The sequence below is a fragment of the Hydractinia symbiolongicarpus genome, chromosome 7 (assembly GCF_029227915.1).
Source record: "Hydractinia symbiolongicarpus strain clone_291-10 chromosome 7, HSymV2.1, whole genome shotgun sequence".
NCBI lineage: Eukaryota > Metazoa > Cnidaria > Hydrozoa > Anthoathecata > Hydractiniidae > Hydractinia > Hydractinia symbiolongicarpus.
This window is the reverse complement of record NC_079881.1, coordinates 8,348,425-8,375,959: the sequence shown is the minus strand read 5'-3', so window position 1 is coordinate 8,375,959 and position 27,535 is coordinate 8,348,425. Positions and strand designations below refer to the sequence as shown.

Genomic DNA, 27,535 nt, shown 5'->3' with positions numbered 1-27,535 from the left:
AGAATTTTGGGGTCGAGAATGTCACTTCAGTGAAACTATTTTGGCGGAAAATAATAAAAAAACTTCAAAAGCACATTAAGGGAGCGATTTACCTAGGCTCCTTCAAACTTGTTTCCAGGGCTTCATTTTTGCTTGAAAGAAACGAAAAAGAAGCTTAGTAGACGATATCAAGGCTCCATCATTTTTTTTGTACATTCAACAAACCTCGTCCCCAGTGTTTGTTGCCTGATGGCCAAGCCGATAGCGTTTGTATGATGGCTAACAAGTTTCTTCGCCGCCAAGTCGAGGAACCCCTGGGAATAACGTTGTCCAAACTAATTCATAAATCGTGCAAGATAAAACACACAAACACTACAAGCCAGTCTTCATGATCTGCAGAAAACTTGCATTATTTTTGCACTATTTTAAACTTTTTTTGCTTCAGAATAAATATTTTAGGAAAGATACAAAAGTGTGCCAAAAAATTTGTCCCGTCGAATCGATTTTAAAAAATTGTGACAATTTAGAAGAGGCGGGGAAACCGCCAGATACGCCCCCTGACTCCATGTAACCAAGATTTTTATTTGGACTATCTCTAACAAAGATGGCGGGCTTGATGAGCACAGTAGCGTTCGCAAAAAATGTAAGAATAAAGTCTTTATAGCTATAGATTTACTTTCTGGATTTAACTTACTGGGTCTTTAGGCTTTAAAATGTGGCCAATTAAATGAGCATACACAAGGCAAAGCTCTAAAAAACTAATAAGTGACTATATAGTTTGAGAGAGTGCCCTAGCTAGCTAGCTATATAGTTTTCAGTTTCATTTTCAGACTTGATTTTGTTTTGCTAGCTACACAAGAGACTCTAACTTCCTAAAAGAAGATGTAAAAGATATCATTGGCATATGGAAAGCGACAGACTTAAGATGCTTTTTGCATATTTGCTCGGAGCAGTACCCATACTCTCTCTCTCTCCGTACGTAGTTGTTTTGATTTCATTTAAAGGACAATCGACATAAGCCCACTTTTATGTAGGTAAAAGAACCAGAACTAACACAGGGTAAAATGGCTATTGATGAAGATTAAAGATCTTTTGGGTAGCATAAAATCCAAGAGGAACTGGGATTAATTTTAATTATTCTATTCTTTTTTTGGATGGATTTCTTTGATTACTGTGGTCAGTTGTTTATATTACTACCTACAGAAATGTGCCAAGGGAAAAAATCAAACTTTTTAACATTGGCAAATTATCTATAAGACGATCAATAAACAATTTGGAAAACAGTTAATAATATTTATAAATATTTAAAGTGGCTAGCCCAGAAAATCACAAAAACCTATGAATAGAGGATTGTTTTCACCGGGGGCCACAAGAACAGAAAAGAAACAAAAAATAATAAACCTTAGACTGCCTCAGCTCAATTAATAATATTTATAATCTTTGAAAATTGAAAAATAAAGAAGAAAAAACAAAAATTAAAAAGTTAAGAAGTGATCTCCATTAGAGTTTGCCAAATACGTTAGAGATGGAACTCTTAAACGAAAGCGGACTTCCATTACAGGTCATTTAGTCTAGAAGATTATTCCACACTTTTACAGCTCTTAACAGGAAGGCTATTTTGCCAAAAATACTTACTGTGTAAACAGAAAAGATGTACAACTTTTTTTGGTTTTATAATTTTTTTAAAAGCTAGACATGTTCAACTTTTGCTAAGTTTTTTCTATTGAAATTAACAGAATGATTAAAGAGCTACTGTTTAAACGAAAGATTTAAGCATATTTTTTTTGGTTTCCAAAAAACCAGTGCTAGTGTTAAAGAAACTTATACACTTCATCTTAACGTGTAGACAGGGTTATTACCATCAACTAAACTTATAAGGTTTTTCTTACAACTAAATGGTCTGTTTAAACTTATCGTGTATTTTAGCCTTAAAATAGCATCATTTTTTATAAGTAAATTATTCAGTGAATATTCCCTCTCTTCCCAAAGAAAGGTACAGACACATTTTAATTGTTTTTCTAGTTTTCCCAATCTACCTTGGGTGGCACAAGCCCATGCCGAGAAGCAATAGTTGAAATATGGCATTTTTTAATTAAAAGTTTTTTTGTGTGAGGTGTTAAACAAGATGCAATGGTTCTAATTTTAAAATATTTAATAAGTACTCTTCTCATTGCATTTTGATCAAATGATACTCAGAGATATTTAACTTTTTCACTCCTTTTCAAATATAGTTGATAGTTTTGTTCTCAACAAGTTGATAGTTTTGTTCTCAACTGTATGTGGAACAGTTAACCATGTATAAAAAACTACTTTCTTGAAACAATTTCCAAATATAGAAACCAATTTTAGTGGCCTAAAATGGCCTCATCATTGTCATTTATGGTTTTATAAAATTTCTTCTTACAAAATTCCAAAATCTCATTGACATATTTAAAAAAACAAATTATTTGACCGTCCTTTTATTTATGTCAGAATGCATGTTGCATGAATAAATTTTATAAAAATATACCCTGTAGATGCAGTAAACACCACATGTAAGATACCAGGTTTTCTTACAAGAACTCCTGTCCTTTCTTGAATTTTCTTAAATTATCCCTTAAATGCAAAACAAAACAAAAACTAGACACAAAGAGGACAGCTTTCAAAGGAGTTGTGTTACATTATTCTAATTAACCCTAAATATACTGGACATTTTTGGGGCTAGAGATACTGCCCCCTGCACAACTTTTGATAGATTTTTTTAAACAGCATCAAACTTGGCACAATTATAGTTGGTCATAAAAGTAGCAAAATGGTAGTAATAAATTTTGGCTTATGTCGGCATCTTTCCTGTGACATTATTGAAAGCTTAAGATTTGCCAAAATATTCCTATCTGCCTAAAATTTAGTTAGTTATCGAACAGATTTTAACATTCCGATTAAAGTTTCTTGTAGGCAAATAAATTTTTTACATAATTTGCATAAAAAATGCCATAATTGTCCGAAAATCTCCTTTTAAGATTTTTCCAGGTAAAATCCAATGATATCAGGAAATCGGTTTAATCATGTGTCCAAACTTTGCAGAATGATGTAATAAAGTTTTTGTATACGTTTTGAGTTCTAAGGATATTCCTAACAAAAGTTGATAAATTTTCCCGATTATAAGAATTATAGAAATTTAAGAGATGGTTTTAAGTAATGGCCAATATTTAAAACTCCCAGAGGTATGGGACCAGAATATTTGACATACAGGTGTCTAATAGATAAATATAAAACTCACCAAGTCTCATATCCATGCAACATGCCAAAGAATAGTTATTAAAAAAAACAGCAAGGGTTAGATTAATAGTTTGCGATTCATAATTCACGAAGCGTTTTTCAAAACTTGAATTAAACTATCAGTATAAATCGCAAACTCTGAAACACTTTAAAATAAGAGAATTTTTCATTGCTGTTTTTGTTTTCTAAGTTTATAGCTTGTGCTTTTCTAAACATCACAAATGTGTAAAGCAAAAAATACAAATACATTTGTTAAGATGTTGAAAGAAACTGATTGGTTTAAAATAAACGAAACTAAACTAATTGGTGTAAAAAACAAATAAAAAGATTTAGTCGACCAAGCGTGTGTTGCATACTGGTAATGCTTGTCAGAAGCATATGTTGTCATAAAGCAATGATAAAATCTAAACACCTTGGTGTTAAATCAGGTTCAATAGTTTTGAGTGACAAAAAATATATTGCTTGAGCATAAGATTAAAATTATTTTTAATTGAGGATCACTATTTTAAATATTGTGAAAAAAACAAAGGCCTTTGGTAAGCTACTATGTTATCGAGTAAAATAAGAAGTTTGGGAGAATACAAAATGCTGACCCTAAGCAACAAGTATTTTATTGAGTTCCCCAGCTGTTTTCAGAAAACTTTAAGAATCCAGTCTTTACTAGTAATTTTTTCATTTTTTTCTCAAAATCTCTTCGTAATTCTTTAATGGAACACTATTTATTGATCAAATTGTATAAGGAAACAGCTTAGACAAATCTATGAACTGTGGACAAAGTTTGTTTGTAGTACAAAAAGAATATCTGCATTTATGATTTTTGTCAAAATTATGTGCAGAAACATTGTAACGCAAGACTTAATGTCATGCTATTGAACATTTCTACCACTAGGACAGGCATGTTTGGCCCATCAGTTTTTTTGATAGAAATGTTGACATAAATTCTATGTCTCTCTAAAGCTTAGTTCTCACCTTGCACTAATGAGCGATTTGAATTTTTTTTAATAAGTGAGAATCATTTTTAACACTCCTTAGTGCTCACTATTGCTGCTTAATTTAAGGTGCAAAAAGGGTTAGTGCTGTTATAAAAATATTTTGATAAGAACATTAAAAGATTAGTACTCATTCCATTGTTTTCTTCAAAAATCAAATGTGCCAATGGTTTACGCAAAAGTGTTTGTACAAAACATAATTTCAATTTATTTTCATCCCATGCTCTATGTTGAATTTATTTGCTTATATAGTGTGAATCACTTTTAAACAGGCACTCAATTTTCAGTGTTGCTTAGTGCTCAATAACTATACCTCGTTAGTGTGTGTTAGTGTTCTTTAGTGCCAGGTGAAAACTAAGCTTAATGAACCAAGTTCTGAGGCATAAAATTTGCACTATGTTGGTAACTAAAAATTTGTTTTGTGGAGATATGTGCTGATTAGGTATCACAGACTATTAATTAATAGTTTTTTCTTCAGTTTAATTCTTATTAATAAGAACCCTCGTGAGCAACAATAATAAGTAAATAAAATATAATTACTCCTTATAAATAAAAAATTCATGCTAAAACAAGGTTGCCACTGAGCTTGGAAAACCTGAAAAACATTGAATAGCCTAAAATTAAGAAAGTGTAAACGAAAAAGCTGAAAGTTCTGACATTTTTTGAGTACAGTGCTGATTACAATGAACCACTATCAATTAATATAGTGAAACATATCTTCAATGGTCACTGTATAAGGGAACCGGAAATGTTGACTATTATAGACAGAACCTGTGTATAAAAAATTGTGTGGCCCTCAGTTGCATTAGAGAGGTGGTAACTATAGGCAGCTTTAACTACTGCTAAATCAGAGGGGTGTATTTTGAAGTGGTTGTTATAAGCAGTTATAGAGTGGTGACCATTAACTCATGCTTGACTGTTTACTTGAACAGTTAGACATTAGAGGAATCCATAATAAGACATACTTTATGACAGCGCTGATGTATGAATTATTTGCACATGACTATTGCAAGATATAGGTTGAAAAACAGCCTCTGCTTCAAAAATTTAAAAGCCTTTTTATTATCTTCATTTTCGCGTAGAATAAATCCTTTTTAAGGCTTAAAATCACCTGGATGTTATCAGAATTCATGTTTTGCATATTGTGACTAGATTTTGAACATATTTTTTTCCATTTTTAGTTGTGAATATAGCTGAATGTTGTAGTGGCCCTGATATTTTTAGCCATTATGGCTTGCTGTTTTGTGCATCCTTGGAACAAAGACAAAATATGACTATTAATAAACAACATTTATTTTTTCTTTTACATGAAACCTGGATTTTTTTAAAAAAAAAACTTGAAAATTTTATCTTCATAAAAAGATAGAATATCCTGGAATTTTCATTTAAAATTGACAACCCTGTAAAACAAACTAATATGGCGACTAAAATTAAGATCATCAACAAGGACACAGGAAAAAATATCGTATTTGAAACCAATACCAATTGTTAACGGGAAAGACCAAGGCCTTGCCAGGAATATCAAAAGTAATGTTAAAAACCTTACCAGTTTTTTTTAATTATTTTTTAGGTTCCAACATTAATGAAAGCAACATCTGATAGCGTGAGTCCAACACCAGGTTATCTTTACACAGAAATCACAAGTATCCTTTCTTCTTCTATTATCTCAATCTCTGTAATAATATTATTTAATTTAAATAAATAAAAGTATGCAATTAGTCTAATGTTTTTAGAAGTGTTTTGAAACTACTTAAAAATATTTTGCTTAACAATAATATACAAGAAATAACATTTGAGTCTCTTGATTTTTGTGACCATCTAGTCAACTTTTTGGTGGAGCGTCTAAAGAAGAAATCACTTCATGTTAAACTAAAGGTAATATGGAAAGCATTTACAAAATTTTGTTATGGCGAGGTTCAAAAAAGAATTCAACTGGAGACTGCAGGCCTTGCCATGAGCAAATAACCTCCCGAGCAATTAATTGCTCGCGTCAGAGTGTCCACACGAGCAATTTTGCTCGCCATGTTTTTTGCTAAAAAAACTTTACATTTTTCAGGAGAGTGCGCCTTGGCACACACCTAAATTGTTTCAGGCGTAGCTCGTTTTCAACTTTCGTCGGTTATAACGTCCGATAGATTTCCGTCTTGGTCAGACACTTTTAGATCTTAGAATTGAATAGTCCTGGTCCTTTAAATCCACGAACAAGCCTATTCATAGCCAACCTGACCATCCTAGCTAATTCACCGACTCCTGACTTAGTTAAAAAACTACGTAGACATAAATCTCTTTTGCCTGGCCCCTTCGTTGTTGGTAACCAGGTCTTACACAAGAAATCCAGCCATGCGGTTCTTAACTAATGCGGAGGTGAACGCCGATGGAGCACGGATGACGCAAGTCTGCAAAACTGCACTTACAGTCGGAACAGACAATTTATCATGAATTTAATTGTAGATAATTTCTTCATTTGACGAAACAATTGGAAACCATAGCAGGTCCAAATTTAATGGATTATTTTCTTTATGCCGCAACTGTTATTCAAACAATTTTTAAAACGAAACCTACGTGTGGTAAAAAAAATTTTCTGTATAAATTTTATGTACCTGACGTGTACCTTTTTAAAAAGAGATATTTTATTATTTTTTTTATTTAAACAAATATCCTTTCAGTTTCCCTTCAAAGACCAATCAATTCTTGAGAAAAACGTGTACACTTATCTCAGAATTTACGCGAGCACTACGCCGGCGCGAGCAATTGCTCGCAACTCATGGCAAGGCCTGAGACTGTGTTTGACTTTTTTTGTTGTTGACTTTTATTGTTATTAAATTTTTGTTGTTGTTGAATTTAGGTGTTGATGGTAATGCGTAATGTGTTGGAAAAGGGAAATGGCGAATTTGCTAGTGGATTACGGAAACAAGCAAGCGGTGTGCGAGAATGTAAAGGTAAGAATTTGTTATAAATTATTTGCAGGCTGGTTGTATATGAATGTTTGTTTGAACAAAGCAAAAATGTAAATCACAAACAAGAAGAAGTCTTGGATGGTTTGAAATCACACATAAGAAACAAACATGCCAGCATACATATTTTGGCCAAAAATTCTAGTGAATTCTTGGTCTTGAATCTTCTTTCTGATTAAGATTTTTACAAATGCCCTCTACGCAAGGTTGTCAAAATTTTCTGCATACTTTAAAATCTCTTGTTTATTTTTAGAACTTCAGATAAATGTTTTTAAGTATGTGTTTTTTATCTTCACATTAATTAAAACAGACGGAAAATGAGTCATGGTCATGTTTGAAGAAAGGAAATGAAACAACAACATAAACTAATTTGATACAACTTGTGTATTCCAACAAAAACAAATTTGAATTAAAAATGCTGAAAACTGAAATACAACACTGCCCACAATGTTAACATACCTATAAGGTATTCAGTCAAGAAAATAACACAGAACAAAAGATCACTCTCCAAGGTTACAATAATTTATACTGGGCGAGCAATCTGAACAAATAGAATAAATTTATTAATGCTATTTTATCACAGCCTTTTTTATCTCTTTTATTTTATCTTTTTTATATATTTTAGTTCTTTTTTACTGTAAATAATAAGAAAGAGAACATTGATTTCCATGTGATATGAATTGCTATTGCTCATCCAGAAAAACAATTTTTGGGATTGGGGGAGCAATTAATGGCTCAGCTAGTTTCTCATTTCTCAGAATTGGGTATTGATCGGCCTGGTGTATAAATGTTTTGGTATTATATATGAATTTTGTATATGCTGCATAAAAAATCTTTATGGGATATTAAGAAAGCTTTAATTATGGCGTGGAGTTCCACTGCTTCAACATTCAATAATATGCCATAATATTTATATACGTATTTTATGATGTAATTGTCGCATAAATTCTGACAAGTATCATAAATCACAAAACATGTCACTTGAAAATTCTTTTTAGGATTGGGTGTATAAAAGGTTGAATGTAGAATTGCTTTTAGTACATTGATGTATGATTTCTTTATGTATGTCTTGATTTAAAATATACTTGCATTATGATGTAATATGTACACATCAATCAGTTAGTAATAACGTATCTAGTGTATGGTGTCCCAACATCAACAAATGCACCGTGAATGAAAAATATGTGTATAAGGGAAAAATAATAATGTTAATCATCTTCTTCAATAAAATAATTCTACATTATGTATATTTGTAAAAACGTCTAAGTTATTATCAGTTAATCTTTGTTTATTTTAAATATTTTCGCTATACATAACTGTTATATGTTATTAATAGGAATCTCTGGACCATCTGATCCATTGCATGGAGATGTTTATTACGTGAATATTAGAAATGCTGCTGCAGTACGTTGTATTTTGATAAACATTTCATAACATGTTCTAATAACATGTTTGGACCAACTTGGTACATGTACATACAAAATTATTCAATTTTTAGGAAGTTTTGGACATACTTTTTGATCTAGACAGATCAAATGCAGGTAATGTGAACAGCACCTATTTTTTGTAAAATATCATTGTAGTGAAAGATAGATAGTAGCAAGCTACATTTTACAAATTCTGATGCTTTTTGGCATTCATTTTAGTAGTTATCGTGTTCTTCCTGAAACTGGCATTTGAAGTAGATGTCCTATCTTTAAAACAATCTGCATCCTTTGTAGGTTGTAATATAAAGCTTAAAAATCAGCAAAAAAATTCTGATTTTTTTTGTTGCCTATGTTGTGGCACATAATATTCTATGTGTGTAAAAATTCGTTTGCTCAGAGCTTATTAGGAACATTTGTTACCCAAAACATAAGACAGCTACTGATATTCTGAAAAATTCATGCGAACATTTGTATTGCCCATGTTATGTGATACATGTTGATTGCTTTTTAAGGAAATTACAGACTACTTCAGGTGCAATAAAACCACAACAAAAACCACAAAAGTAAAATTTTTTTTCTATATAATCCAAAATGATCTAACAACTGATTCACCTACATTCACTGTGTTAGCGTAGGTACTTTATAATGTGTCTAAATGCTTTTATTTCTGAATTGGAACAATTAATTCATAGCATTAGTCACCAAAATTCTGTAACTCAAAATATTTTATACATAGAATTTTGGATAAAATAAAGGAATAAGTTTTAAAACCTTTTTCGCTCAATCCTAAATTATTGAAATGAAAAAGACTATGGGCAACACAAAAATTCACTCAGCTCCCACCAAGCCAAGTTCAAGTTCATCCTTACCAAAACTGATCCTAACTTAATTGATATCTACTAAATGTAACATGTGCCTAATCTTAATTATAATACCCAAATTTCCATCTGTGAGCTAAAAAACGTAGTCAAAGAATGGCAGGCAAATTTCAATGGGCTTACAACTAGCCCACAGAAAATTGGCTACTGACTGACAAGTTTTTGTCAAAAATTAAAAGCACCGAAAGATTTTGCTACTTTATGTTAACATACCTGACTATATTGTATTTACTTTTAGGGAATCAGTCCCAGAAAATACAAACAGGTCCTGGCAAAATGGAAGGTTTTGGAAATGAAACAACATCAGGTGAGCACTGACACTTGATCGCATTTAGTTTTTATCCATGTGAAATTAACATATTTCTGATCCAGTGAGAGCCAACACAAGTAAAAAAGGTGCATTGCTGTCAAATATAATAGTGACTCTTTAACATAAAGGTTCGTTTAGCCTTTTGATCATAAATTTTAAGTTCTATACATCCATCTTCACGCATTGATAGATTTAATAGTCATACCTCAAAACCACAAGTGCTTGTAGACCAGCAGATGGCCCCTAAGTTGTTACTTAGGGGCCATCTTTACTAACTTAAACATATATATTTGCATTATTATGTATATTTACGCTTGTATAAAGAATTTAGATCAGTAGATCAACTATTTCTAGTTTGGGAATCAGCAAAATACTGGAAAAATAAAAATTGTAAAAAAAATATTAAAAGAATATTGAAAAAAGCATAACTCAAACTTTTTGTGATCGATAAGAAGTTATGAAGGTCAGTAGGAAAAGGGCAAACCAAATATCTTTAAGTGCTGACAGAATAAAAGCTTAGTACCCATTTAAAGTAGAGAAACATATTATGCTTTTTTACTGATGATTGGTCAAATCGATGGTGTTTCTTCTCCTCTCTATTGTGTAAAAATTATAATGGTAATTTGATTCTCACAATCCACAACCGAATTTCAGGTGCTTCTGGTGGAATGTTTCAATCAATTTACGGAAAAATGAAGGATGCTGTCCCAAATTTGCTACCATCACACAAGGCTACTAATAGTGCACAACAAAATTATCATGTTTTTCCAGACTCAAGCAAAGCAACTATAACCCGTCCTTCTGATACCCTCTGGGGATTTGGTCATGGTAGCGGAAGTAAAGAAACAGGTATGTACCCTAAGGAGCTCATTCTTGTGCTTGTTATGTGACAATTTTTAAAGGATTCAAATATTTGTCATTTCGTTTCCCTCTTAGTTTTTTTATATTCTAGGTAAATGACCCAGATTTATTTACTGTTGAAAAATTGACATTATTAAGGGACGCAAACATTTACGCAGATATATTTTGATGAAATCATTGACCACACATTCACATTAAAAAAATGTTTTTTTAATTTTTTTCATCTTTGTTTCCATATTGAAATTGACATAGGATTGTCCTCTGAATATACGGTTACATAGATATTTTAAATATTTTGTAATTATGTCATGGGAAAAGCATCAGTTTTTTCTTTCACTTGCCAAGTTTGTTGATCTCAAAATTAAAGTGTACTGCAATACCCTTAAGAATCTTGATTAACACATTTAGGTCAGTACCATTCTACCAGTGTTGTAGTGAGATATTCAATTTTATTGATTTGTTGTGTTCTTAAGCAAATAAACATTTGCCTTGAAGAAGCAAATTTTGACTTATTCTCAGATACAGCATATTAGGTCAAGTTATCAAAAAAATTATTGCTTGGAAAATAATTTTCCTACAAAACCTTTTTATTTTGAAACTTTCGCAGGCAAATGTGGGAGTCTATTGAAGATAATCTTGTTGTATTTAAACCTGTAAATGGAAGGAAGCTTTTAATTAAAAATCAATTCCTTCTCAGTAAACACAACATCAAAAAAATGTTATCCTTTTTTTAAGGCAGGAAAAATAACCAACATGCCAATAGGTACTACACACCCAGGAATGTTCCTTAAACGAGAATTTATTACTGTAACTGGTAAATTATTTTTATAGCATTACCTACAAATTCCAGTGGTTTTGGTCTCTCTTCACAAACCACTTCTTCAAATACAGGAATTAACTGGCTTTCAAAAAAAGAAAATCTGTCATCAAATAGTACTTCGTGAGTAAAACATTTTTTTAATATTAGTTTACGATTCCTCTATTAACCGTTGTGAGGTAATACTCAAATATATGTATGTTGACGTAAGTTTGTTGATGTATGTTTGTTGATTATTTTTTTTAATCATTACTGATTTAAGTTTCTTCCACGAGTTTCTTCTGATTTAATAGGGAAGAATCACGATAATACGGAATCCTGTCATGTCTACTTTGAGTTTTAGATAACTGTGTAAATTCTCTAATATGTTTCACAATTATTTATTTGTTCTTTGCAAAGGTTTCATGAAGCTCGAAAATACGAAATAGACATTCATGAAAGAGAAACTCGATATGTTGAAGAGATAACAACACCGCAAGGGATTCGAACACAGCCAACTAAACAACAACTTGATGAGTTTATCAAAAAGTAAGGCTTTTGTACTCTTACTCTTTTTATCATCTTTTTGCATAAATTAAAATATATACTTCTCACTTAGGGCTTCAAACTTAGACTGTGAAGTCATTGTCAAGTTACTTGATTCTAAATTAAGGGAAGAAAACTCAAAAGTGCATATGGTAAGTTTATTTTGCTGTGTTTTTTCTTGGGTGTTTTTTTTTTAATGTAATTCATTTTAAATTTTCTTTTCTTTTTTTCTTTGCTATTTTCTATAAAATATTGTGATGATAAAACGTCCTGTTCGACAACAAACCATTTTTTGTTGCTGTTGCTGCATAATAACAATGATGTCTGGAATTGTTTTGTTAAAACATGCATATGTTAGAAAAAGGTTGTGAAAGAAAAGTTGTGAATAAAAAAGTTGTGAAAATTTAATGTTTAAATGTAACACCTCCTAGCCATTGTACAACAACTTTTGTGTGTGTATTTTTTATTATAAATTTTGGTTTTGATATTTTGTTCAAGCTGATCCTGTGCAATGGACTTTAACATTTTCTTTTACTCTGTTTACTTTTTTAAATGAATATGGAGAACACATGTTTTCTTTGTGCGCAATATTACAGACAGTTATTAAAAATAAGACACAGAATATAATTCAGAAATTATTAGAAACAAAGAATTATTAGAAACAAAGACCTTTTACCATGAAGTATTAACATTTAATTACTTTTATATATGTATCCAATATGTGTTAAATAATGATGATAAGCCATTATGATATTTTATTTTGCTTGCTCTAGCGTTGTATGTTCGTTTTGGAACGATTACTTCAAAGTACGATACCAAACATAAGAAATATTGTGCAGCGTGTTTCAGAGGACACAATAAACATGTTGCTTAGCTCTTCGAATTCTGCTACAAAAAATAAAGCACAAAAGGTTTAATTATATTTTTTATTTTTGTTGTCTTTTTTTTGTGAAAGATACTTGGAAAATTTCAGCTCTTTCTCTCCCAGGACATACAGTTTTTTATGCATGTTAACTTCCAACCTCATCTGCTTTTCGTGTAACACACCTTATAACAAATATTACTGAATGTTACAAGTAGGGTATCGTTATCATGATGCATTGGTTTAGTAAAAAACAAAATCTGATTGTGTACAAATCCATTGTTTAAACTATGACTTTCCCCTGCAGCATATGCTATTTTTCGTCACACTTCTTTTTGCGAATACATTTATGTTCATAGCTGTTATATGTAATGAAAGGCAGAAACCCAGAAGAAAGTGCACAGCTGATTTCAACCAAAGGTAATTCTCCATAACGTTTTTGGCTTGCATCTTATTGTTTTGTGGTTAAACCCCTGTTGAGAAAACTGTTAATTGATTTACAATTTATTTTGTTAGGTTTGCCAACACCTCAACCGGATAATAAAAAACCATTGATTGATATGCAACCGAACACAAATTTATTTGAGGGTCTATCTCAAGTATGTCACATTTCATTTATTTCTGCTTGTAGTTTGATCTCATTTATTTTTTACTGCCGGATCAGGTACTGTCATTGCTTAGCTTATAAAATATTATTTATTAGATCCACAAAATAATTCTTTCCTTATTAAGTTCAGTTGCTTTTGTTCTTATTCTTATTCTTATAGTCAAAACGTTTTGTCTTTTGCCAGTCAAGCCTTTGTCTTTAAATTAAATTAATTTTTTTTGAAACATCAAGCTTAATAGTTCAGAAAGTTCTTTTTCAATATCTATCAATGCAACAGTCACCTGCAGGGGTGAAAGTTTGTTTTCAAGTGTTTATTTGCTGAAAGACATAATCCAGTGCCACTTAATTCGACTTTTTCGTGGTACTTTCTTTCCTTCAAATAAAATAGAATAAGGTTTTTAAAAAGTGGATGAAAGTGGACTCTTCCTATTAATTTGGTGGAATTCTTCTCTTCTTGCTGATCATGTTCTTCTTTTTAATCCTGGCAAAGAATTGTTTAATAGTCAAAATGACAATGTTAACTCACCTTTGCAGTTATTTTTCTCTTTTTGCAGATGGACAATAATAGTCAAATACAAGATGGAAATTCGAACATAAAGTCTTTAAATGATGCATTTTCCACTGAAAACATTAACAGGAATACCGACCGAAAGGAAACACCCAACACTACTGATAATGCCACAACAGATTTATTTACATTTGACCCACATGAACTAAATCCAAGTCTAAATAATCAACAATTTGTTTCAAATCTCCAGCCTCGTCATACTAGTAATAATATGATTCTAAATCCTTACACAGATCCTTCTTCCGCAATGCTTACTTCAAATTCATCGCTTATGCATGGTACAATAAGTAATAGTTCTACTGAATCGAATTTACCTAAAATGTCAAAAGTCAACAATAGTGGAAATCCAAATAATATGAAACAAAGTAATTTATTCAATACACAAGACGATTTCTTTGCCAGCTTTGATGGACTGAATGTACAATCAAATGATATCACAAAAGGTAACACCTCTATATCAACAAACTCGGATAACAATACTTCTAAAGATTTATTAGATAACCCAGCTGATACACAGCCTTTGGTATCTCCAAGTTATAATTCGACGATGAAGCAAGAGAATTTCTTTCATGGAACTAGTATTGTTTCGCAATCTGAACAACACAATGTAAAATATTCCTTGCCAGCTTCGAGTAACTTTAATGCTGCTAACTCGCAAATATCTTCTATTTCAAATGACTTGTCATTCTTTGATGACTTGAGTCCGCAAAAGAGTTCAACTTCTGGAACGATTAACCCACCACAACAGCTCTCAAGTTTGTATAAAAATAACCAAGTTTATAAAACTAATAACAACAGGACTGCAACACAGCGGCAGCAATTTTCTAACTTCACCCCAATGCAGCATCCAGTACAAAGCTTCAACGCCCAACAATATTCAGTACACAACTACAACACCCCACAACATTCAGTACAAAGCTCCACCACCCCACTGCAGCAAACACAGACCTTCAACAACACCCCTCAGCCTCTTCCAAACAAAGTGCAAAGTGACATAAACATTTACATTAATCCCTTTCAGCCTGTTTTTCAATCAGTCAATACACAACCACAGTATAGACCACAATACCCCCCACACACCAGCCAATATGTTAATCAGACGCACTATCCAGCACAAAGTTCTTCATCCACACAAAGTAGTAGTTTTGGTTTTATTCATCGAAGCAGCTTAACTGGAAATAAACCCTCTGATTCTTTTAGTTTTGTGCAAGATGCTATGAAAGCTAGCAAGAAGAAATAAATGGTAGACTTCTTTATAAGATTATGCTTCCCACTTCATCAGACCCAGACATTCAGACTTAAATGCTTCGTTAAAATGCAATTTTAACAATATCCAATATAAATCATAATTTTAAAATAGTTAAGCACTATTGTTTGAATTTGTAATTAATTTATAGTTTTGCATAACCTACTGGGAGCAGTTAAATTGGTTAGAGAACATTGAAAACATGCAGTGCACAATCTGTCTAAATATCAGGAAATTTAGGCGTTGTCAAAATGTAGGGAAAGTGTCAGCAATATTAGCAATTTCCTTGATATATCTGACATTTCTGGTTTAAATTCCCGGCTGTACTATTTTTTTCGCATTTGCAGGTTACAAAAGGTATAGATCTATGTTTGTCAAATACCCAGAATCTTCTATTTTTTCTTATCAGTGACATAATTAAAAGTTGCGCAAAAATTAATATGCGCAAAATAGCTTCATATTGCTATTGCGCAATAATTAATACGCCTGAAAAAATGGTACGAGCATGGCGGTCAATCAGAAGAACTATTTTCATTTTTGGAATTGTTCTTATGGAATTTGCATTAATTAAATATTTTTTTACAGTTTGTTGTGAATAAATAAATAAGGGGTTGTTTACATGGCAGTTGGGATGGAACAATTGCCAGGATCCTGCTCTCACCAAAGATTATGCTACAAATCACTTTGTTTTCTTATGAAAAAAATTTTCGTCCTGGGAAAATTTCCTCCTTTTTTGGCTAACAGCGATCCCTCTTGAGCAGGATCCTGGCTCACACAGGTTCTTGTTTTCTTCATAGCCATTTTTTTTAAAAAAACGCTAAGAAAACATCAGGATTGTCAGGATGATTAGAATATTCAGTGGAACAATTGTTTACAATTTCCCCTGCTTACGAAAATCAAAAAAACTCAGAACAAGCATCTTTGTAGGTAAAAAACCTAAACAATGTGTACAAGTTATGTGGTTTTCTCTTAATTTTTATTTACTTTTATAACCAACTAAGAATCTCATTGGCATTTTTTAATGATGTATGCTGTAATGTTTAACTTGAACTTACAAAGAGACTAATTTCTAAATTTATTTATTTATCTGTTTTTCTAGCTATGTAGCACAAATCGCAAAACTCTCTAAATAAAATAAAGAAAATAAAAGATATCTGAAAGGCTCCGTGTAGGTTGTTGCCTAAGTTGAAGGCTTATAAAATGTGTCAGTAATGTTTCCTTTTTATTTTGTCATTGTCAAGTTTTAAATGTCAGAGGATAATCAGTGTAGAAACTTGCTGTTTTTACTTGTTAGAATATGTCTTGTCATGTAAAAGATGCACGAAATATTATAAGTTTTTTCTGTATATATTAAATTTAGTGTTTTATGTGTAAAAATGTTTTTTTTGTATTAAATAGTTTTTATATTACTCTAATGGTTAATTTGTGAGTATTTTGTAGGACATTTACTTTAAGGGCAGAAACTTTCGCTTTTTTCGCGTTTTTTAGTTATTTTCGCAAAAGTTTATGCCTTTGGAAATTATAGGTTTTTTCACGGAAGGTCATGGATATTTTTCATGACGTGTGAGCGAAAGCAAATTAAGTTTCAGATCCCAAGTTTTGGGTCATTGGAAAAAATTTAAGAGATCTCGGACGAGCAAACAAGTGCCATTTTAGCAAAAAATTTTATGTCAATTCACCTTTGTAATATCTAACATTGATAAACTTTGAATGTACGCTCCTTAACAGATCTAAAATTACTGATGACAGAAAATGTCAAAATTTTCTATTACTTTAATATGACATCATAATTTATGCAGCATAATTGAATCTAAAATTTTGTAAATGTCAATATTTGGAGAACGAAAACTTTTTAAGCTCTATAATATAATTCCAACATCATTTTATACCTCGGCTTCCCTTTAAGTCATTCCGCTTTATTTGTTATTGTCAGTTTACAATATTTATGCGGTTCCACGCAATTATTACAATTTCAAACGAATCCAGAAAAAACTCTTTCAAATAATTTTTCGTTTTTTATCTTTTATTTTCATACTGAATTGGTATAAATTTTCAAAATCTTGTGTAAACGCAATCTGTATAAATTTCTCTTTTGACTCGGGATAATTTGCTCAAGTGTAAACGTAGTATTATTAAAGATTCAGAAAAACTGATCCACAAATTGTGGTTAGAGGAATTATATTGCGAATTTCCTAATTATGCTAATTATGCATGACATCATATATTTGATATCAATGAGATAAAGCAGTTGGTAATGTAAATATGTTATCACCTAATCAGTTTGATAATTGGTTCATATTAATACTTAGTTATCCTAAGTATCATTCATACCAGAAATTGCTTCTCTGCATTAAAATTATGATTTTCGCATAATTAGCAAAAATCACATAAACTGCTGAAGATTTCTTGTGAAAAAATTGATATACAACTTTCCAAACTTTTTCATGTGAACCTAACTTTTTTTGTTGCTGGGGGTAAGCTTTAAGAATTACTTAAGATATATCTAGACATTGAAATCGAATCTTTATAAAATATAGAGAAAGAAATAAAGTTGACATAAAATATGTGTCTATGAAATCATGATGTATTTAAAAGTAAAAAACGTTCCTAACTAAGTCCCTAACTGAAAAAACGCTGTATTATAAATAAATTTAAGTCTACTAAATGTAGATAAAAAAATTAAAGTTTCTGCCTTCATATAGTTAGTACCTTTTAATTTTCAATTCAGAAAAAGCTCTTTTTACATGCCCTTGTTGAAGTAATCTTTGGTTACTAATAGAAGAGGGTTGAAATAAATGGTGGGTTAAACTTAGACTTAAAAGTAATCAGTGAGAAGGTTGGACAAGATGTGTTCTCAAAAAGGTAGCTGGGGATACGAAAAAATTATGTTATAGCTTTTTTATACAAGGGAGGTTACTAGTAGGCGTTGCTGGTTTTTCTTGTTTCTTGAGAAATCAGAAAGTGGAGGCTAAAAACAATTAAAAAATTATTAGCAGGGTTGGTCTGGAACGTCTGTTAGGCATCAGAGAGTACGTTTTACTTTTACGAGTTAACCTTATTTTAAAAAATGAAGATTGAAGTAAACGAAATGATATAGCATGAATGAAAAATGTTTATTTTGGCGCAAATGAAAGATGTCGTCCAAATCAAACCATTCAATTTTGTTCATGGTATCCGAGATTCACTGGAATTTGGACTTAACAAGAAATTCGCCAACAAGGTAAAACATCCCATGTGTTCAGTAATGATGTTTTCACCATCTTTTGTTTTAAAGTTAAAGCAGTAATGTTGAAATAATTGAGGAGAGGGTGGAGTTGAAAGATTTTATAAATATATTCAGGTGATGGGAGGTGTGAGGCTTATATGTTGAAACCGATTTATTACGAGTAGTGACAGTTATTTTCCGTTATCTTGAGATGTCTAATAGATGAACGGTTGAAAACTCATTTTAATAAAAATTATTAGAGAGGGGAGGGGATTTTTATAAGAATTTGTAGGGTTAAAAACATTTCGTGGTGGGAGACGTCTATTACGAACCAGATGCTTAATCGTTGTGGTTTCCTATTTTTTTACCGAAAAATATAAATTATAAAATTTAGTGCTGAAGACTACTATTGTCGACGAGGTTGGTAATTTTTGTACTTATAAACACCTTTAAATAATTTTCTAAAAACACTGTGTTACACTTTTTTAGAAACGATCTCTTGTATTTTTTTGTTTATTATTTTTATGACAACTCCCAGCAAGACATGATATTAGCACCACACATGTTCTAACTATCGAAATTATATGTGTTTCAGGTTGTGCACAATGTTGGATTATGTATCATACTCTTTGATATTATCGAGATTGGTGATTCTTACATTCTTCCTGGAGATGGTTCCTCTCATACACCTGGTAAGAAAGTTTACTATCTGAGAAATCTTCACTGTTTTTCAGATTGGCCACTACTCTTGGAAACTCCTGGAAATGGAATTTACACCTTAAAAAAACTCTAAAAATTTTTTAAATCTATCTTTTGTGCAAGTTCGTTTTTTTATTTCGTCAGGTTATGGGAACTATTTACCGGTTTTTTTTATTAAAATCTCTGCCCTTGAATTCACTTTCAGAAAATAAGTGACCACACTGGTTTATGTTTCTAACAACCTTTTGTCGTGCATAAAAAAGTTGGAAAATATACTAGGAGAAAGTCAGAAAAATAGGTCAAGATTGAAGCAGGTCAGAAAAACTGAAAGCGAATTAGGGAAAATTCTCAAAATTTAACCACAGAAGGAATGCCTGAATCCAGCTTCTGCACTATATTCAATACGCAATTTAGAAAGTGTGACCATTAATTTATGAATGCTTTTTACTTTATTCAATACTCAACGTAGGAAGTATGACCATGCATTTATGAAAGTTTTTACTTTATTTGATACTCAACGTAGCAAGCGTGACCATGTATTTGTGAAAGTTTTTTTACTGTATTTGATACACTTTAGTGACATTTCGCTTCATTGTATTTCGACCTTTTATTGATGAAGTATTGATGGGTAAAGTGAAGAGTTGCAGTCGTGAGGGAGTTAGCGGTAAGTGATTTTCGTGAATCTGTTACACTGGACTTATGGCTTGGTTCACTCCACATTAATCATTTTATTTTTTGCTAACCTATATTTTAAAAGCGTTACAATAATTGTTTTTTCTTCCGTACCTCAAGGGAAGTAATTTTAGAGAATTACTTTTCAATTTTTTTTTCTTCATTCCGCAAGAAGAAATATCGCGAATCAAGTGTTTACAGTTTTTTTTCGCGGGAATTAATTTTCGCGATGAAAAGAGAAAAACGAATAATGACACAAATACCAGAAGTAAGAGACAGGCCACTGAGTTTGAATATTCAAACATTCTTAAAAGCCGAAATGTATTTGATGAGACTGTCCACATGTATATATATTGTCCACATAAACTGAACAAGTTTATGTGGACAATATTAAGTTTTCTTTCGCAAGAGTGAAATTTGGCTTTTGTATATTTCGCGGGAAGAAATTTTCGCGAATCGTATCGATAATCGCTGTGGATTTGCAAGAATTCCTCCCACGAAAATGTATCGATGATATGCTTTTGGTAACCTAGAAAATTGCAGTGACTACTGATTGTTAAAATTACGGTTCAAGTGACCAAAATGTTTGTCGAGTTTTGTGAAAGCTCTCCGGTGTTGCAGTTATCTCAGTGTTGATACCGTCATGAATTTGTTCCTTACTTGTCTGTTTATGCGCAAAAAAAGTCGTGCTATGGAAACACGTAAAGTAAATGCGGTATATTTTTATTCACTTTGTTGCGGCGAGCAAATTCCTGTGACGTTTTTTACGGGTTAGCCCAATTTGGTCTTTGAACTCAAAGGCCTTGTTTAACTCATAAATTAACCCTGTTCTATTCCATAACTTTATTTTTTATTATAGTTTCACTTGGCTTTTTTGATGATATTCTCATCCCGCATGAGTATTTACAACAGAAGTCAAAATTGTATCTTTTTTTTCATGGCTTTTTTAAACATTTTATGTATTCGAATTGTTGTAACAGCCCTCCAGCGTAGATATTCTTTCTTAACTTTATCAACAGTGTGGAGGCCGAACAACTATGGGTGTGGGAATATGAAACGGAGGAGGGCAACCATGACTTATTCATGGACATCAACGAGGAGATAAGAATTCGCGTAATTGATGAAGAATTTGTTGACCTAACACCAGAAGGCCCTGCCCCACCATCCACGGGGGAGGGTGAATCATCTATAGCTACGGAACTAAAGAAATCTCCGTATACAATCACAGTAAGTCTTGAGCTTTTTTGCAGTGTTACACGCGGGCCGTAAATCCCTAACAAAGTCACACATACCTAAAATAGGCGATTTTCCCTGTTTTTAATATATTTTAATTCCCTTTAAGTACCTAGTACTGATGCTACGACACTCTCTACAAAAATTGATTTAATATTTAAAAAAATAATTTTAATGACGATATTTGTATTAAAAATATAGCAAGAAAGTTTGCTATTCTACCGGTACAGATAAAAAGATCTGTTTTCCCAGAAATAGCTAATGACACTTCTGTCATCAAACCTATTACATATGTAGAATATTGCATTTAAAGATCTTTATATAATGACATCTTAGGAATTAAAAATGACATCTTAGGAATTAAAAATGACGTCTTTGGAATTAGAAATGACGTCAGTCTCCTGGAATAATATTTCCTTCAAATCTGGTCCGTAATTTATGCCTAGAACTCATAATGTCCTTAGCAATCCCTTAGCAACCACCTGGTGATCAACATACATTAATAAATTTAAACAAACTTTTTGTAACACACTAACCACAAAAATCTACCTCTATCCCAATGCAATACCTCGTCTTGTTGTAAGAATATGAAGATACTTGCCAGCTAAACTTGCGGCATATACTTTTACAACAGACCTCTTTTTTTGTTCTAAAACTTTCGCAAATAAAAAGAAATGGAGAAATAAAAACTACCAAATACAACAATTAAACGACTCGGTCGTCTTATTGTATACACTTGGAATAGATTTGCGGTCACTGTGGCTTTAAGAGGAGGGATGGGGGTGTTTATAAGATTTGTTACGTTATAGGGTCCAGGACATTAAAGATAGGGGTGATATTCGACAGGAACAAAAGAAGGACAGAGAATTGCCATTTTTTTTATTTAAAATGTTTTAAAACAACAACAGTAACTGCCGCGACAAAAGTCTGTGCCCTCAACGTAATATTTTCATGGCTGTTTATAAGCGCGCCTTATCACGTTCTTAATAGTTTATCTATTTTCTCTAGGCTTCGATTAGCGAATCCGGACTTGGTTTATTGTCATGGTGGAATTAAGGCGAAAGTCTTTACGAAACGTTTCAATGTCATGTGAGCAGAACATTGTTAAAGAGTGACGTTACATGGAAATTCTGCATGGAAAAAATGTTGCGTTGATTTAACAGAAATTTAATGTGATCAGGAGTCACGTGATAAAAAGTTTTTGAGAACTTTAAATATTGTAAAGTTTTTTAAAAAATGTTATACGACAAGTTCACAGTATAACATAAAGATTTTTTCCCATAATCTCACTGTTTCTTCAAGGAGTTACTCAAGGTTTTAGAGCGGAAGAGGGAATATTTAATTGAGGGAGAGGGTCATGACTTTTTTCTTATTTAAGTAAGGGGGAGGCACTGGAGAATAATTGGATAAGCCAGTAAAGCGCAAATATCGGCAAAAGCTTAAAAACTTTATCCAGATTTTATATAGTAAAAACCATGTCACCAGCACCGCAGCGTCACAAAAAAGAACAAAAACTTTTCGAGAACAACAGATTTTTTGCGAAGAATTATTTAAGCTAATCTACTTGTAATTTTACGCAATTTTAAATTTTTAGGCCTGTTTATTAAGATAAAATTGCTCATATCACAGAGACTGACCATTGTCAGCAATGCAATAAAGAAAATTTACCACGAAAATGATTTTAATTTTAAAAAAAATAATGGTGATTAATTTTTTAAGTCAGACCATTTGTTAACTCGTACTGTCTTTTTGAGTCCTTTTTCGACCAAAAACTCCGCTTAACTAGGATTTTTACCTTGAATGTGTAAGATTCCAAACTGTGAACATTCGAAAATTAAGAAATCGCTATTGCGTCATGCTTCCTAAACTTTGTTTTAAAAAGATTTTTTGTTAAGATGTGGAGGGTTGGTGGTTGCAATAAAAAGCTGAAAACGAAAACATTAAAAAATAAGTACAAAATACAAAAACGAGTTGACAAGGGGAATGATTTGCATCCATTAAAATAAAGAAATCTTTTTTAAACGTTATTTTTCATAATATCGATAAGTGGAACGTTTTTCAAAAAGTACGATTTACACGAGAGCTCCGCTTAACTGGGAAATCCGCTAAGTCGGACACTTTTCCAATCCCCCTTGAAGTTTCGGGTTGGCGGGTGTCTACTTAGCTCGTTGCGAGATGATTTTATAAAAACATAACAAAAAAGCCTTCCCATCGGGAAATCATCTGACGTATCGTTAAAAAACCTCAGAAGAAAAATAAATCTCGACAATTTAACACGAAAACCCGCATTAAATACACGCATTATTTTTTATAAGCATAAAGCTTATAGCATACTTAAGCTCACATGCTTAAAAAAATAAGCCTATACTAAGCATATTTCCCAGCCTCGGAATTTTTTTCCCTCACTTTCATTTCTTTCCAAATCAAGTGTAAAAAATAGTATCACACAAAGGACGAGGTTTGCAGTGTTCATATCAAACGCAATATGTATGAGACCATGAAATGAGTTTTGAAATTAAGCATACGTTAAGCATAATTTCAGGCTCAAATTGGGGAAATCTTAAGCATATTGAGCTTAAGCCCAATTAAACCCGTATGCTTATGAAAAATAATGAGTGTACACCCTCCTCCCCAGGATTTTGAGCCTTCTTAAAATGAGATAACACTGGGGACGAGGGTGCATTAAATTTTCGGTAACCTGTTTAAAACATTGCACAAAAAGAAAAGTACATTTTAAAAAAACTGCACCATTTATTTTTTTTAAACTTTTTTTATACTCGCTTAGGAGCGCACCCAGAGATAAGCGCCATAAACTTATTATAGATTATTAAACTTGCTTATTTTGACAAGTTTGATAACAATATTGATAAAAATGTCGACATAAGAATATTCCACAGATTACAAAGAACCTTTATAAATTCTAAAAACTTAAGAGCAATTTAGACAAGCTATGACTGTAGAGTTATTTTTATATACAACGAATTCTTTCAGGCCCCTTATCGCGCCTTTTCCAAGTTAATTTGTTATTATATATACTAGTCGTTAACCCGTGTTAACCCGTGTTAACGACTAGTATATATAATACTGGTCGTGTTCCTGTTGCACGACACTTTTTTTTGCGGACAGACAGACAAAATAAGGCTACTATTATAGAGATAAACGATGCCGAAAACCAATAAAACAAGGAAAACAAGACAAAAACAACATGTGGTACAGTCAATATTTAGTGCAGGAAACAGAGATATGGAAAGAAATATTGACAACAATTTTTTTACGATACATTATTTTGGCAGCTTAAGTGTTATTAAATGAAAATTGAACACTTGTTCAAATACGATATTAAATAGCGTAAACATCTACTTTGCATTACCCTGTATCTTTATTTAAACAGTCCTATAAATTTACTTTGGTGTACCCAGCGTCTTTTCAAAATGGTGAGAGTTCAAAAACAATTAGTCCGGGTGGAAACATTTTTTTAAAAACACTTCCTCAATATGTATTAAAGGCCATCTGAAGAAAAACTGGAAAGAATAAGTTAAAATAAAAGGTCGGCTATTTCGAACTTTTATTTTTTTTAGTGGAAAAATAGCTTGGGATTCGGTATATAACCATTATACTTAAGGAAACGTACCCAACACTACCCCCGTCACGATATTATTTGTAAACATTATATTTTGTATAAATACGCATGGAGAATAACTCCTACACAGTTTCTTGGTGAGGTAGCTGGAAAGAAAACTTCACAAAATGATCAAGGTAAAATTATACTTTTCTGTTGTTGTTATTGCTATTGTTGTGATGTTATCTACGACGTTTTCACTTCTTTTTTATCTATTTTTTATTTTTAGCTTACAACTGCAATCTTCCTGACCTTGTGCGCCGTTACGGCCGCCAACAATTATGTTCGTGTATGTTATTACACAAATTGGGCGCAATACCGCCCCCCGCCAATGAAGTTTTTTCCTGAGAACTTAGATCCGCAGTTATGTACACATGTTGTCTACGCGTTCGCAAAGATTGGTAGAGGTACGTACTAAGTTTTTGGGTTTGGTAAATAAGTTGCATTCCTCTGGCTTATTTATCTATCTATTTTTAAATCTTATCTATCTATTTTTAAAATGTCTTCAATTCTATGTAGGTCACACTTTACAAATGTACGAATGGAATGACGATAAGATGTACCCACGAATGATGGCTTTAAAGCAACAAAATCCAGCTTTGAAAGTTTTGTTGGCTGTCGGAGGATGGAACCACGAGAATGGAGGCACCAGTAGGAAAACATTTTTAAAATTAAAAGGCTATCTTATTTGACAAAATCAATTTAGATTTGGTAGAAAGGTGACATTCGATAGGCAATATTTTGATCATCCTAATTTTTTTGTTGAAATGTTGACAACATCATAAACATCATAGGAGAATAAAAACAACCTCTTCATTCAGTTTTCCTCTAGATTTCTCACACCCCACTACACCATCGCTCATCCAATCGTTCCGATCAAATTCTTTTACAGGCAAATTCTCCGTTATGGTGAACTCAGATTCCAACCGAAAAGCTTTCATCGATTCTTCAGTCGCTCTTTTAAGAAAGTGGGGATTTGACGGTTTGGATTTGGATTGGGAATACCCTGGTGGTCGTGGTAATTCCCCTCCAGGTGATAAACAAAGGTTTACTCAATTGTGTCGAGAATTAATCGATGCTTTTGACAAAGACGCTGCAGAGAAACAAAAACCAAGACTGATGCTCACTGCTGCTGTTGCTGCTGGATTTAAAACCATCGATGGCGGATATGAAATTCCAAAGATTGCAAAATATCTAGACATTTTGAATTTAATGGCTTATGATTTACACGGTAACTGGGAAAAGGTCACTGGCCATCACACTGCAATGGATTTTGATGGAGGTACGAGTTCCATTTGATTTTAAGATTGTACTTTTAACTACGTATGTTCTTTTCGTGAAGCTATACTGATCTTTTGTTTGTAGCTCCTGGTGATGACAGAAACAAACTTACTGTAACATATGCTGTGGATTATTGGATCAAAGGAGGTTTTCCAGCCAACAAAATCGCTCTTGGTATGGGTACCTACGGCCGCGCTTTTAAACTTAAAGATGCCAGCAATAACGGCTTAGGTGCGCCTAAAGCTGATTGGCAAAACCCACCTAAAGGACAGTACACACGAGAAGCCGGTTTCTTGTCTTATTATGAAATTTGTAAAATGGGTTTGACAGTTGTGAAGGACAATGCAGTAAAATCTCCGTACGGTTACAAAGGTCAAGATTGGATTGGTTATGACGATCAAGAAAGTTTGGTTTATAAAGTCAAGACATTAATCAAAGGTATACATTTTCTTTTGTGATATTGAGTCCAAAATATTTTGGGGCGGGTCCATATCTGTACCACGTAGGGACGCATCGTAAAACTTATATTTCTAAAAAGCTCGTACACCATGAAACTCTTTTAATTTAATAATACCCTTATTCTGTCTGTGGGTAAGAAAGAAAGTCGTTTCACAGAGACACGAAATATTTATACACCAAATAGCAAATGCAGCATGCGCAGCTATGACAGGCGAATTTCCGTCAATTTTTTAACGGCTAACGACTAGTATCTGACTATTCACTAACTTCTGCTTGTATATATTTTCATAATAAATAATGCTTTGCCATTCAGAAAGAATGCAAACCTAATTGACGTCAGTAACTATTTCTTTTTAGGCAAGGGACTTATGGGAGCTATGTTTTGGGCTCTTGATCTCGATGATTTCAAAGGCGTATGCGGGGAAGGAAAATATCCATTAATCTCAGCTGTATCCAAGGCTCTAGGAGGATATACCCCACCACCAGAACCCACTCATGGACCAAGACCACCAAGTAAAGCATCAACAAAGGCTCCTTCAAGGGGTCCAACCAACAAGCCGGTTACAAGCGGACCAGGTGGTAAATGTCACGCCATTGGTGTTTGGAAAGGCAACAGTAATATGGATGCCTGGTGTGTTGCTAACTGTGCACGAAATAATTGTCCTGCTGATACATGTGCATGTTAAATAAATAAATAAATAAATAAAGTTTCAAATATTAGAGATTTTTGTTTTTACTTGTAGCCTTATTGTGATTTTTTATTTGTCGGTATCTTCCTTTGCGTCAATTCAAATAGATAGCTTTCTCAACATTTTGCGCTTGCGCTCACCTTTAAACTGGTTTATAGTAAAAAAATAAATAAATAAATAGTGTTTAATAATCGAAGTGGACAAAATATTTTTTCCTTATAATGAAGAAGTCTATGGTTGGTGTCTATGACCAAAAAACTAAAAAATCTTCAGTGACCTTAAATTCCAGAACTTACAAAGGATTTTTATTCTTTGCCTTTGACAAGTCATTGAATCACTGAATTTTTCGTTGTGTAGATTTATTGATGTAAAATATGGTCCTATACTCCTTTATGCA

At 32.4% G+C, this 27,535-nt stretch overlaps 3 protein-coding genes across 6 annotated transcripts; all 3 read left to right on the top strand.

The window, feature by feature from the left end:
* The first annotated feature begins 534 nt into the window (after positions 1-534).
* LOC130648730 (homeobox protein 2-like) lies at positions 535-16,690 on the top strand. Of its 4 annotated transcripts, none has more exons than XM_057454809.1 (15): positions 535-622; positions 5,797-5,869; positions 6,010-6,101; positions 7,072-7,165; positions 8,517-8,584; positions 8,679-8,721; positions 9,724-9,792; positions 10,567-10,644; positions 11,548-11,596; positions 11,873-12,001; positions 12,072-12,150; positions 12,772-12,909; positions 13,220-13,280; positions 13,377-13,459; positions 14,022-16,690. In XM_057454809.1, the coding sequence occupies exons 1-15, from the start codon at positions 584-586 to the stop codon at positions 15,273-15,275; spliced, it is 2,349 nt and encodes a 782-aa protein (XP_057310792.1). In that variant the 5' UTR covers positions 535-583; the 3' UTR covers positions 15,276-16,690. The 4 variants fall into 4 exon arrangements, with proteins under 4 accessions (XP_057310792.1, XP_057310791.1, XP_057310789.1 ...); XM_057454808.1 differs by having other exon boundaries at positions 11,488-11,596; XM_057454806.1 differs by having other exon boundaries at positions 10,450-10,644.
* Positions 16,691-16,830: 140 nt separating this feature from the next.
* Positions 16,831-22,374, top strand: LOC130648731 (DNA-directed RNA polymerase III subunit RPC8-like). The gene is made up of 6 exons (XM_057454810.1): positions 16,831-18,501; positions 19,082-19,178; positions 19,763-19,849; positions 20,717-20,780; positions 20,877-21,084; positions 22,099-22,374. Exons 1-6 carry the CDS (start codon positions 18,391-18,393, stop codon positions 22,144-22,146), a joined length of 615 nt encoding a protein of 204 aa, XP_057310793.1. The 5' UTR covers positions 16,831-18,390; the 3' UTR covers positions 22,147-22,374.
* Positions 22,375-24,703: 2,329 nt separating this feature from the next.
* LOC130649211 (chitotriosidase-1-like) lies at positions 24,704-27,171 on the top strand. Its single transcript, XM_057455459.1, has 6 exons — positions 24,704-24,846; positions 24,939-25,116; positions 25,229-25,360; positions 25,602-25,991; positions 26,075-26,428; positions 26,807-27,171. The coding sequence occupies exons 1-6, from the start codon at positions 24,838-24,840 to the stop codon at positions 27,133-27,135; spliced, it is 1,392 nt and encodes a 463-aa protein (XP_057311442.1). The 5' UTR covers positions 24,704-24,837; the 3' UTR covers positions 27,136-27,171.
* The last annotated feature ends 364 nt before the right edge of the window (positions 27,172-27,535 follow it).